This window comes from Malus sylvestris, chromosome 16 (genome assembly GCF_916048215.2).
Source record: "Malus sylvestris chromosome 16, drMalSylv7.2, whole genome shotgun sequence".
NCBI lineage: Eukaryota > Viridiplantae > Streptophyta > Magnoliopsida > Rosales > Rosaceae > Malus > Malus sylvestris.
Window position 1 is genome coordinate 18,605,908 of NC_062275.1, and position 14,583 is coordinate 18,620,490.

General features: G+C 40.1%; 1 protein-coding gene across 1 annotated transcript; it reads left to right on the forward strand.

The window, feature by feature from the left end:
* The first annotated feature begins 370 nt into the window (after window positions 1-370).
* On the forward strand, window positions 371-4,038 carry LOC126606471 (transcription factor bHLH92-like). Its single transcript, XM_050273862.1, has 3 exons — window positions 371-757; window positions 1,102-1,392; window positions 3,742-4,038. The coding sequence occupies exons 1-3, from the start codon at window positions 428-430 to the stop codon at window positions 3,826-3,828; spliced, it is 708 nt and encodes a 235-aa protein (XP_050129819.1). The 5' UTR covers window positions 371-427; the 3' UTR covers window positions 3,829-4,038.
* Window positions 4,039-14,583: the final 10,545 nt, after the last annotated feature.

Here is a 14,583-nt window from a genome sequence, read left to right on the forward strand (position 1 = left end):
CGGTTAAGCCACGTTAACATTTTATATTGATTTTTTTTGTAAAGATAATAAGACAAAAATTAATAGTAATATAAAATGTTAACTTGATTTAACCGTAACCGTACAAATAAGAGGAGATGAGAGTATGAAAAGTGGAAGGACAGACAAATCAAGTCCGTACAATAATCAACTCAACTATTTATATCAGCCCAACAAAACGACTCCAAAGTTAATCATGTACGTATAGGGGAATAATATATGTATTATTTTGACCGAGAAATCTCCATGACCAAAACCACATAGTTGACCACGTGTTAAATGCTTTTTAATTGCATCAAACCCAGGTCGACAAGTGCCTTATAACTGAAATTTGAAATTCCCGGCACAACACACACATCTGTCAGAGAGAGAGAGAGAGAGAGAGAGCGAGAGAGAGCGAGAGAAGGAAATGGACCAATATATCCTCAAAGCATTGGAAGGTGAATTGTTATGGTATGACGAGAGGCCTCCAGTAGTACTGAATCAAAGCGCTTTTGTGCTGTACACAAATACACCCGTCATTGATAAGCTTCCCAGTGATGTCACAAAATCCATGAATACGAACAAGAGGATGCTGCAATTCTTGAGGAAAAGCTGGCAACCTGCAACGGCAAGAAATGAAGCCGAACCGGACGGCAAACACCGGGCTTTTCGCCACATGATCAACGAGCGCATGAGGAGGGAGAAGCAGAAGCAGAGCTACTTAGCCTTGCATTCTTTACTGCCCAATGGAACCAGGGTGGGTATATTCAGTTAACCACATTAAACTAAATTTAATATCCGTTATCAGCGCTCCAAAATAGTTATACTGCACTGCTTGTTTATAGTTTCTTAATCTTATTTTCATGAAAGTGTTTTTATTGTAGTGATCCACATCTTTCTGTTTTTTCTAGACATTGAGTTGATGAACAAATTAAAAGAGATTCAAGAGCCAGAATTAAAGGGGTGTTCAGAAGATGAAAAATGATGTGCAAATATCACTCCTACGAAAAATTAAGAGGAGCACATAACTATTTCGAATTGCGCAAATGAGCAAGAAATTTTTTATATAATTGTTTGGTGTTCCAATTCTACATGTTGCAGAGTGATAAGAATTGGATTGTGCAAATGACAGCTATGAACATTCAGCAGCTGAAGAGGTACAAGGAGGAATTGATCAAGAGGAACGTGGAGCTGGAAGCGCTTTTGGTAGAAAATGAAAAGGAAAGAGTGAAATGGAGCAAGATTAGATTAAAGGTGGCTAATCCTACATCAGGAATTGAATCTATGTTGGAGGTTCTTAAGTGCTTGCAATATTTGGGTTTGAAAGCCAGAAATGTTCACTCTAATTTCTCCCCTGAGGAGTTTTCAGCAGAACTGGAAATTGAAACCAAGGTACTTGAATGCATGCACATAATTTTGAAGTTATCATAAATTCTTGCTATTTTTTCATGGGTAATGCTAGGGAGACAAAATTTTGCAAATTAAATGACACGGAAGATGATGATTGAATTATTACTTAAGCGTTGATAAACATGCTCAATTATATTGGTAGCACATCATTTAGTTCGTAAATTTTGTCTACAAATGTAGTCTTCTTAACATTACCCATTTTTCACACCACAAATTGGACACTTGTTATCAAAATTAAATAAAAAGGAGTAGCATAGATGATTTCCCTTTTAAATTTCACTCATACTAATTCATCTGATTTTGATAAAATAAGATAAATTTGAACAAAATAAAAAATTTCATAATACCTAGTACTTTTTCTGTTGGCTAAATAGCCAAAATGATCTTTGAAATTTGCATAACTCATGACTTGATCCTTAACATTTCAAATCGATAAAAGTGGTCCCTGAGATTGTCCACCATCCATCATTTTGGTCTTTCCGTTAAAAACTCCGTTAATGTCTCCGAGCTCTTGGCTGGAAGTTTGGGCAATTTTCATAGCTTCGTAACTCAATTGTTTCTTAACCAAATTCGACCCATAATATATCAAAATGAAGATAGGAAAGTGTAGAATAAGATTATACCTATTTAGAAGCCCAATGACTGCCAGAAATGGCTGGAAAATAACCTCAAAGTTGCCTGGTCCGAAGGAAAACTGGAAAACTCACTGGAAACTAGATAAACTTAACGTTCATAACTTCTTCAATACTCAACAAAATCAAGTGATTCAAAAACTAAAATAATACTTCTCGACGAGACGAAGAGAATAGTATATTTTTAGAAGGTTAAATCGTCATAGTTTGGCCGGAAAATGGCTCGAAAGTGGCTAACTCGAGACCAAGACAGTCACTTTCAAGCCTTTTTCGGCCAAAACATAGTGATTTAGCCTTCTAAAAAGGTACCATTCTCTTCGTCTCGTCGAGAAGTATGATTTTAGTTTTTGAATCACTTGATTTCGTTGAGTATTGAAGAAGTTATGAAAGGGTCTCGCCAGCAGCCATTAGGCTTCCAAATAGGTATAATCTTATTTTACACTTTCCTTTCTTCATTTTGATATATTATGGGTCGAATTTGGTTAAGAAACGATTGAGTTACGAAGCTTTGAAAATTGCCCAAACTTCCGGCTAAGAGCTCTGGAACACTTAACGGAGTTTTTAACGGAATGACCAAAATGATGGATGATGGACAATCTCAGGGACCACTTTTATCGATTTGAAATGTTAGGGACCAAAGTGATGAGTTATGCAAATCTCATGGACCATTTTAACTATTTAGCCTTTTTTGTTTAACAACTAATCTAATATACGGAAAAGAGAATTTCAATTTGAGTGCCAAACGACAATCAGATTGTCCTAACCAACTACTCTATTTTATTTAAAATGGTCATTACGTTTCTTTCTTGGCCAAGAATGACAACTACGTTTTAAAGCTTTGTGCTTTGCATGGACATACATAGGATGGGAAGATGGAACAAGTCTTATTCATAAATTAATTGAATATAGGAAAATGCACACATGGTGTTTCTCACCACTCACCCCTGGGACTTTTAGATTTTAGGACTTCAACAACAAGATTGTTTTTAGATTTTAACCTGAATGGTTTTCAAAATCTAATATTAATTCATATTTTAAAAATTTACCATATTTAAGTAATTATAGCACATTTATTATTTATAAACTTACCATTCGAAATTCTTTACCCATCCATAATTAATGTTTTTTTTTTGTACTCTAATCATATTAATAGATAAAGATTTATTCAAAATTCAAATTCAAATTCTTATTATTAAAAAAAATTTAACAACAAAACAAAAACAATTTATACATAACTTTCGGTACATTATTTTATTCATAGGTACGGAAGTATCGGTACGAATGTATGGGTACATAATTTTAGGTATCTTATTTTACTCATAGGTACAGAAGTATCAGTTTGTAAGTTTTGGTACGAATATATCGGTACATAACTTTCGGTACGAATATATCGATACAAATGTATCGGTACGTAACTATAGTAACTAAACATACATATTTACGTAATACGCATATACATATATACAGAGAAATTCACGCACAATGAAAAATATATGACTTTTCTTATTATGGGAACTTAATAAATAACATTTTTATTATTTATGGGGATCAATATATAACCTAGAAAAAAAAAACAAAAACTCAATAATTATTACAACCTATTTAATATTAAAAAAATTACAATTAAATGCCAAGGATTAGAATAGAATTTTCCGTATAATAATACTGAAATTCTGTATTTTATTGTATTTTTGGGAAGATTGGAGCTGCAGAGATAGAAGAGGCTGTGCAAGAAACACTCAATAAAGCTGAGAGGAAACTGCGTTTTCCATTTCCAGGAAGGTGAAGGGAGACAGGAATTTGGTGCTCCAATTGACATTTGACTTTAGTGAATATTCTTTTGAAATATGGAAAACGAATGGGTCAATTTTCTCTTCGTGTCTTGAAAAGTTTCAACTTATTGAATTTGACACTCGAATTTGACTAGAAGTTTATATTTTCAAGCACGACCTATTGTAATGAGAATTTATCATATATAGCCAATATTTACACTCTACTTTCGTAAATATCAGTTTTTATAAAAACTATCAAATATATCCAAAATTTCATTGTAATAGACTTTAATACCCTCAAGTGGTTCGGTGACAGCAATCATGTTGTGAGTTTGAATGAAAATGAATTCCAACGATTTTAGGTGTTGTGTAATTTGATTTTAATTTGTAGGGTAGTTTGGTCTATTTAAAGCATGTTTTATGCTATGATTGATAGTTTTTATAAAAACTGACATTTGTGAAATTAAGGGTTAAATATTGGTTATATACGAGAAATTCCCTATTGTAATACTCTAATTTAAAACGTGGAAATGATGTGATAAATGGCATACTATAATCAGAACTTTTCAAAAACTTGTTAACACCTTTTCTTTTTTGGTCGGAGAAAACTTTGTATGCATGAGCAATAGGAGATCGTACGTCCGCCCACGCAAAAGTTCAAAATTTTCGAAAAACTTGTAAATTTTAGGAATTAAATTATGATTCTAAAAATCTAAGATAGTTGATCAGTTTCCAATATTCGTGATTTCTGAACTTGGAAAATAATTTGATTCTATAGAGGCATAGAGGCATTGGAAGACATCACATCAAAATGTATAAGATAAAAAGGATACAAAGCAGCAACTTTATTTGCATTCAAACTAATTGGTGCGATTTACGGATTTAGCAAGCGCACGATGTTTACAAAAATTCTTAGATAATTTATTTAATGTAAAATCTCACAAAAGATAGTTGAAAATAAACAGACGAACAAATGAAATATGAACATTATTTAATTAACAGAAAAATAAATACACTAAATTGTCGGAACGGCTACAAACCATAGTTCTAAAAGTCTCCACCTAGGGTTGCTGATCATCGCCCCGATTAGTCTCTGTGCATTTGAAAATTAAGAAAGTGTACCTAGACCTGCTTAGGCATCTGCTTAGCTTGCTTAACCTGCCTAAACCTGCCTAGGTCGCGACTTTTACTTAGACAGAAAATCGATAACTTTCATTTTGCATTCTAATTTCAATAAAATGTAAGAGACTTGAATACTTGGACGAATACTCATTATATACTTGTTCTCCATGTTTTCAATATGTTTTAATACTTTATTATTTATGTCATTTTATTTTTGCAATTTATGTATCCCCATATAATTATGTGTGTGTGTTTTTTTTTAGAATAAATAAACACTTATTTATACAATATACAACAAATTGACTTAAATCCGCCTAGCTGTCTAACTTGTTGAAATAAACCAATACTAAAAAACGGCCTAGGCACTAGGTAGTGGGCTTTCGTGGCGATTTTGAGCAAAACGTTCAATAAATTGGAGAGAGTCTAGGTGGCCGACTAGGTGGCGCTAGGTGGCATATGCTAGGTGGTTCCTTGTCTCTCTGCTCTGTGTCTGTGCAAACTAGAAATCCAAAAACTCTAGCTGTCTCATGTAGCGCAAACCCATAACTTTTGTGCCTGAAAATGGAGAAGTGTCGTGGTGGCATAGCATAGATGGATGGATAGAGGTAGATGTGCAATGGAGAGATGGAGGGTTTGAGGGAGTTTCTTTGATTTTTTGTTATTTAGGAGAGAAGAAGATGAAATGGATAGAAAGTTAGAAGCGGAGAAGTCGAGGTAAAAGAGAGAGAATAGGCAGCAGGAAATCAGGAAAGTGGAAAAAGATGCTTAGTCTTGTGTGAAAGTTCACCAGCCTTATAATAAAGAAAATAAAGAATAATTATCCACTGTTCATTTAAAAAATATATTATATAAATTGTTTAGATAATATTTTATTATTTGTTCTATTTAAGACCACACTATATTATATTCTCAGTGTTCTAAAAATCTTCGTTTAGCGCCGTCTAGGCTCCACCTAGGCTAGGCGGTTGGTCACCACTCCAATGCGGTTGAAAATTAAGAAAGTGGACCTAGACCCGTCTAGGCACCGCCTAGGTCACGACTCTCCGTTAGACAGTGAATCGATTACTTTCATTTTGGATTTTATTGTTTCAATAAAATGTAATAAACTTGTTGAATACTTGGATGAACACTCATTATGTGCTTGCTCCCCATGTTTTCAATATGTAGTAGTACTTTATAATCTATATATCATTTTATTTTGCAATTTATGTATATAATATGTGTTTTTTTTAAGTATAACTTATTTATATAATATATAATAAACTTACTTAAATTTGCCTAGTCCGCTTAGCTGCCTAGGCACTAGGCTCTAACTCGCCACCCGATTAGCGCCTAGCATCTTTTAGAACGCTTCTAGAGTTTATATTTTGTATTGTTTACGGTAGTGTTGGCCGCCTTGTGATGAAAGGAAATATCAAATGCTAAGTATGTCAAGAGAAGACCAGCTTCATATCGTTTGCACATTATAACGGTTGTTACTTTGTGAGGTTGAAATTGGATGATCATTTAGTCTCCCGTTTCATCTGCACACTTCTGCATCTTGTTTTAAGCGCGTTTCAAATTTTCTTCTCATTGCATCTGTCTTGATCTATGTTTGAGTATTAGTTTCTCTACTGTTTGTCTGTTAACATAAACCCTTTATGGTAACATATGCGACTCCCTTTGCAGGGATACCGACATAATGGACTACTCAAAACCCTTTACGGGTTTCAGGTATGGATCCGGTAACCAGCACTACACTGAAGTTTGCACGCTTAAAGATCAAAATTATTACTTTGAATGGTGACCACTTGTGTGGTGGAGTGGAGTTTGATTCAGTTTGTTTGAAGGATCAATGAAGTTGAAAAAAGTGATATGTAAAACAATTGCAGGCTCCTCTTCAAACAAGTAACCCCAACAACAGGATAACAAGACTTGCAAGGCTTTTTTATGTTGGAAAATGAATGGGTCAATTTTATCACTTGCTCAACTTGTGAATTTGACTAGAACTTTGCATGTATATATATTCAAGCACACCAATTATTACACTCTAAGGGCATGTTTACCAAAGGGAAATGAAATGATAGGAAAATGAATCACACACATCCCCATTCATTCAAGCATTTACCAAAACTTCAGGAATAAAAAAACTAGTGGGACCAGCATAAAATCAAGAATTCAATTCTTGAAATAGCCGGAGTGGGATTCTTGGGTGAGAGGAGGGATTTGGGTTCCTGGAAATTGTGTTCATCGGGAATCAAAGTTTTGTAGCGATAATACCCTCAAGCTCGAAAGGAATATTGGGATAGTTGGGGGAACAAACCAGGGGATATTGTTTGCAGCCCTTACGGGTTGTGCTGATCTACTTCACATAGTAAGAGGAGGAGCAAAACCTGGTTGGCGATGTGGTGAGTTTTGGTGAGGGGGAGTGAGTTGAGGCAATGGAGGGTGAGAGAGAAGATGATGGGGGATGAGAGGAGAAAGGATAAACGGGGGTGGTGGTGGGTGCTAGATAGGATGGTGTGGGTGAGATATTTGAGCGTTTTGGTCAAGCAGCTGTTGAAAAAGATTGGGAAAAGGGTGAGAGAGAAAAGGAAGTAAATTTTATTTGGTTTATTTTATGTTGATATTTTTAATATAGGTTTAGGGTGATTAAGAGTCTTCTCTAGCATGTCGAAGCAAATAAACAATATTCTTTCACATTAAATTTGTACTAAAAGTTTTACTAAAAAATAAAATGTTTGTACCATACTTGACCAATCCCGAAACTACTGAGCACTGGTCAACGTTATACCGTCAAGGACCCAGAAGAGCTTCCCTTCAACCAGGAGGCCAATCACAATGCGACACGTGTTGACATCAGAAGCCAATCACAGCTCGACACATGTCAACATCAGAAGCCAATCACAACACGACACGTGTCAATGTTAGAACAAAACTAGAAACTCTCTTCTATAAATAGGGATCATTCTCCCACAATAATCTCTAATGTCATTTTATACTAAACTATTCACTAGAACTCACAAAATGAGAGCTTGAACCTATGTATTTGTGTAAACCCTTCACAATTAATGAGAACTCCTCTACTCCGTGGACGTAGCCGATCTGGGTGAACCACGTACATCTTGTGTTTGCTTCCATGGCCCTATTCATTTACGTACTTATCTTCACTAGTGATCGAAGCAACCAAGCGAAGGTCACAAACCTGAGACTTTCTGTTGTACCAAAGTCCTCGCTGATTTTGTGCATCAACATTTGGCGCCGTCTGTGGGAAATCGACACTTATTCCCACTCTCTTCAGCTTTGTCAAGCTGGTTTCCACCACTCGTACACTTTCTTTTGGCCAAACATCTCTCTCCAACATGGGGAGCGAAAGAAGCCATAGCACACAGAATGACACCCCCATTGGACCTAGTATGAAGCAACGAAAGCAGGAAGGAAATAGAGTTACCCTTCAAGCTAAAGTCGATGAGTTAGAAGCTCAGAACAACAAGATAGTGATGAGGAACGAGGTCCTCCAAGAGCAGTATGAAAAACTTTTTGAGATGCTTCACGAGGCTAGGCATGCTCAAGCACACAAGCTCGTCGCCCCTGCTGAGGTCAACAATCATCTGAATGCCCCCCAACACGGAGGGTCACCGATATCCAACACGGACATCCCTGATAGGGATCGAGCTATACATCAATGTGATAATCAACATGAGACTTCTCTCAACCTAGCTGCTTCAACCCGAAGCAGAAGGAGTAGAGGAAAGCACCTCCTCACAGAAGGAGTGGAAGGATCAAAAGCCGTCTATCGCGATTGTCGAGACTTCCTAAAGCAACGTCGAGAGAATCCCATCCACATAAGCTCGAAGATCAATGACCCAAGAGTTTTTGAAAGACTCGGTCCTCTCCCACGACCCAGGCCAGCAGTTAATCTAGGGAATGGGCAACAAGTCCCAGAAGAACATAAAGGTACAGGGGACTCGGAAATGTTCCGACATACTCACTCTAGGAGTCAGTGTGACGAGTCCAAGGAAAAATCATGCTATCTTGATCAAACTTTCCTACTTCCAAGAGGCGATGGGGACTTACGGAAGAAAACTTCAGTGATGCACAACTCCACTCAGGACCCCCTCGTCCTACAACTACTGGAGGAAGTAAACAAGTTGAAGGCTGAACGTCAAGCCGAGATACCTGACTGGAACCAACCCAGGCCTAGCCCCCTCACAAGAAGGATCTTCAACACCCCCCTCCAAGAGAAGACAAAGCAGAAGCTTGACTTACAACTCTATACTGGAAGGGAAGACCCAATTGAACACCTTAACCTCTTTGAGTCCACCATGGTATACCGGAGACACACCGATGAAGAACGGTGCCTTCTCTTCCCCTCCACCCTCTCTGACGGAGCTTTAAACTGGTATTGCCGTCTTCCACCCGAGACGGTAGACTCATTTGAAGAGTTGAGGAAGTTGTTTGTCTCTCAACACATCTTCCAGACCGATCGCTTGCATTCCGCAGATGACTTGTACACTATTCGCCAGAAGCTGGACGAGTCATTACGAAAGTATGCTGGCCGCTTTAGCCATGAGTATTCCCGCTGCGCTGAGGCAGATGACAAGACCGCCCTCAAGGCCTTCACGGCAGGCTTACGTGACTGTTTCTTCAAGTACATGATCAATGCCAACACTTGGAAGACTTACTCTGAGGTGATGGCACAAGCTTACAACCATGCCTCCGCCGAGGCAAGGACATATCAAGGGAAACCCCCTACAGTCACCCCTTATCAGCAAGTAGGGAGTGGAGGCCAAATCTAACCGAATGAGAAGACCTCAACCTTCCAAACGGTAGCAGCACACCCCCCTGCCTCATTTAATGCTTCGCCAAGTCAGCAGACATATCAATCCCAGGGCAAAAGGAAAGATTTCCATCCTCACCAATCTCATTTTAATAAAAAGAATAAGGGGCACTATCGCGATAACTCAGGATATCGTCACAATAACGCCCGTCCCCAGGTAGTTAATGCAGTGGGCCAATCACGTGTCAAGACAGGCCCTACCCCGAGGTATGAGACATACACATCTTTGAACGCTGCATGCGCGGCCATATACCCCAGTATAGCTCATCTGATACCAAAGCCAAAGCCAAGACAGCCAGATTACAAGTCCACGAAAAACACGGGCATGTTTTGCTGCTACCACGAGTATAATGGCCATGATGGCGAGGAGTGCGTCATCCTCCGTGATCATATTGAAGCTTTGGCACGTGAAGGAAAAATTGATCAGTTCCTCCTTCACCCTCTAAGGGATAACCGTAACCAACGCCAGGTGAATGTGATATATTCTATAAGCGGCGGCACACCTATGTCTGAATCTTCCAATAGGGCCATGAAAAACAGTGAACGAACTTTGAGACCTGGCCATCAAGTGTTTCACGTGGAAGACATCAGGGGAGGCAAGTATCAAAAGCCTAACTGGGATCCAATATGTTTCTACCCTGAGGAAGAAAGAGGTATCATCTACCCTCACAACGACCCGCTGATCGTGGAGGCTCACATAGCAAATTTTGATGTGAAACGAATCCTGATAGACACAGGTGCTTCAGTCAATATCATGTTTGCTGAAGCTTTCAAGGCACTTAATGTAGCTGAACACTTGCTCGATAGCTCGATTTCTCCTCTGATAAGCTTCTCTGGCGATATCGTGCAACCTTTAGGGAGTATACACTTACCCTTCACCATTGGTACATGCCCCTACACAGCTACTATTACCACTAACTTCCTAGTGGTCAATTGCCCGACGGCATACAATGTCATCTTTGGGCGCACATGCATCAATGATCTCAAGGCCATGGTATCCACACATATGTTGTTGATGAAGTTTCCAACCCCTTTCGGCAATGGATACATCAGGGGAGATCAACTTAGTGCTCGATCATGTTACAACACTTAAGTTAAGCAACAACACCTGCCTGTCCCCAAGGAGACCCTCTCTATACATAACCAGGTAGTAAAGATCAGTCCAGATGAAGCCAACTCGGATCTTCATGATGGCAACAGTCAACCCGACGACCCTCGAGATGACTCATTCACCCAGCAAGCACAACCCGCTGAAGAGTTAGAGAATGTCTCTATCTCCAAAGACCATCCAGATCGCATGGTGAAGATTGGCACTACTTTGTCACCACCCCTTCGGTTGTCGCTGATCTCCTTTTTGCAAGAGAACGCCGAGGTCTTCGCTTGGTCATATAAAGATATGCCGGGCATCTCTCCCGATATCATCTGTCACCACTTGAGTATTGATCCCAAGACCAAACCAGTAAAACAGAAGCGAAGATCTTATGATGTTGAACGATACGAGGCGATGAAAGCAGAAGTTGAAAAACTCAAGGACATAGGCTTCGTCCGTGAAGTCAATTACCCAACATGGGTAGCAAATGTTGTCCTTGTTAAGAAAAATCCGACCAAGGAAAGTCTCCTGCTTCAAAAGGTCTTGTGGAGAATGTGTGTCGACTACACCGACCTAAACAAAGGATGCCCGAAGGATAGTTTCCCCTTCCTCTCATTGATAGACTTATAGACTCTATGGCAGGGTGTGAGCTCTTGAGCTTCATGGACGCTTATTCAGGATACAACCAAATCCTCATGAACCCCTCAGACCAAGAACACACAGCCTTCACTACTGACAAGGGACTATATTGCTACAAAGTCATGCCCTTCGGTCTAAAGAATGCAGGAGCAACTTATCAGAGACTGGTCAATTCAATGTTCGCCGAACAGATTGGGAAGAGTATGGAAGTTTACGTTGATGATATGTTAGTCAAGAGCAAACATGCTGACCAACACATCACCAACCTATCTGAAACTTTCACCATTCTAAAGAGGTATCGAATGAGGTTGAACCCCAACAAATGTGCCTTCGGCGTGGGCTCTGGCAAATTCTTAGGCTTCATGATTAGCCAACGAGGCATTGAAGCTAACCCCGAAAAGATCAAAGCAATCCTCGACATGAAAGAGCCAGTAACTTCAAAAGACATCCAAAGCCTTACTGGCAAGGTGGCAGCCTTAACCAGATTCATCTCTAAGGCCACAGACAGATGTGCTCCTTTCTTCAAAGCACTCAAGGGAAATAAGAAGTACATTACATGGACGGAGGAATGTGCCAAGGCATTCAGGAACCTCAAAGAGTACATGAGTAAAGCCCCTCTGCTCTCCAAACCAGAAGTTGGTGACACTCTCATTATCTATCTATCGGTTTCGGCTTCAGCAGTCAGTTCTGTTCTTATTCGAAATGACAGTGGTGTCGAACGGCCCGTCTACTATGCTAGCAAGGCCCTACAAGATGCGGAGACACGATACTCCAACATTGAGAAATTAGCTCTAGCATTGGTCATGTCTGCTCGAAAACTTCGCCCTTATTTCCAAGCACACGCCATCATCGTGCTTACCAATCACCCTCTTCGACAGATACTCCAGAGTCCTGACACGTCTGGGCGAATGATCAAATGGGCGATAGCATTGGGTGAGTTTGACATCTCCTACCAACCAAAACCAGCCGAAAAAGGTCAAGCAGTAGCAGATTTCATCGCCGATTTCACATATCCTGTTGACATTGCTTCTACACCTGAAGCAATAGCTTCATTACCATCGGAAGCTCAAAAGATAGAATCAACAACCCTAGCATGTAGTCTGTATGTTGATGGCTCATCCAACCAACAGGGCTGCGGAGCAGGATTAGTACTCACTACCCCTGACAAAGTGGCGATAGAATACGCTCTTCGTTTCAAATTCAAGGCATCGAACAACGAGGCCGAATACGAAGCCCTTCTAGCAGGCTTACGTTTGGCCAAGCATCTTGGAGTTAAACAAATTGATATCTTCAGTGACTCCCAATTAGTGGTCAACCAAGTCATGAACAACTTTGATGCTAAGGATAGCTCCATGGCAACATATCTTGCGCAAACACGACTTTTGCTCAAGCACTTCCACTACCAGATCACCCAAGTTCCTCGAGCAGTAAACAGTCATGCAGACGCTTTGGCCCGCCTCGCCTCGGCAGTGGAAGACAAGATTGGGAGAAAAATTCATGTCGAATTGTTGGCAGCACCAAGCACCATGGTCGCGGAAGTGTGCAATTTACAACAATGAGATAGTTGGATCACCCCAATTTATAAATTCCTTGCCCATGGCACCCTTCCAAATGACAAAGTCCAAGCTAAGCAGATTCGATACAAGTCTGCTCGCTACCTGATCATTAATGACCAACTCTACAAGCGCGGTTTTACCCTACCCTACCTAAGATACCTTACACCTGCGGAGGCGGAAATTATCCTTCGGGAAATACATGGAGGAGTCTGCGGAGATCATGCTGGATCTCGATCCCTAGCACACAAGACTTTTCGCCAAAGATACTATTGGCCAACACTCCACCAAGATGCCATCAGAATATCTCGCTCATGTGATAAGTGTCAACGCTACGCAACTATCCCTCACTCCCCTCCCGAGCCGCTCACTCCTATGATCAGCCCTTGGCCCTTCGCCCAATGGGGACTTGATTTGATCGGCCCAATGCCTGCAGGGAAGGGCAAGGTCCGCTATGCAATCGTTGCAGTTGACTACTTCACAAAGTGGGCTGAAGTAGAACCCTTGGCAACCATTACTGAGGGAAAAATAGAAGACTTCGTATGGAAGAACATCCTCTGTAGATTCGACATTCCCAATGCGATAGTCACGGACAATGGGCGGCAGTTCGACAACAAGAAGTTCAAGATGTTCTGCTCTAAGTTCAACATCAACTTATGTTTTGCCTCTCCAGCCCATCCCCAGTCTAATGGACAAGTCGAGGCCGTTAACAAAATAATCAAGCGCACTCTGAAAACTAGCTTGGACAAAGCTAAAGGTTGTTGGCCAGAATTCGTACCCCAAGTTCTTTGGTCATATCGCACTTCATATCGGACTTCCACAGGAGAAACTCCATTCTCACTTGCTTTTGGTATAGAAGCAGTTGTCCCGGTTGAGCTTGAGCAAACAACATACCGAATCCAGAATTACATGCAGAGTGAGAACGACAAACAACTCACCCTCAACCTGGATCTAGTCGAGGAACACAGAAATCAGGCTCACCTGAGGAATGTCGCCTACAAGCAGCGCATTTCCAACTACTACGACTCAAGGGTCAAACCTCGCTCTTTCAAAATGGGAGACTGGGTACTGAAGAAAAGATTACTCTGTGATAGGGTCCCGAGTGAAGGAACACTCAGTCCTAACTGGGACGGACCGTTCGAGGTCGTCGGCATCAGCCGCCCTGGCTCCTACAAGCTCAGAAACTCCGACGGCAAGACCCTTGGCCATCCATGGAATGCTGACCACTTGAAGTACTATTACAAATAGACTCACATTGTACAAGTGTTAAGCTACAGCCGTTCGGCATCCTATGTAACAAAGACCATTTGGTATGAATTCAATAAAGACGTGATTTAGCCAACTCGGCCATAAACTCTTTTCCATTCTGAGCAATGAAACACTCAAGTGTTGAAGCTTCAACGCAAATGTTTCCAATACAAAACAAAATCTAAGTATGTGTCAACAAGACTATACAAAGGATCTACATCATACATTCCAACACATTCATACATAAACATCATACATTCCAACACATTCATACATAAACATCATACATTCCAACACA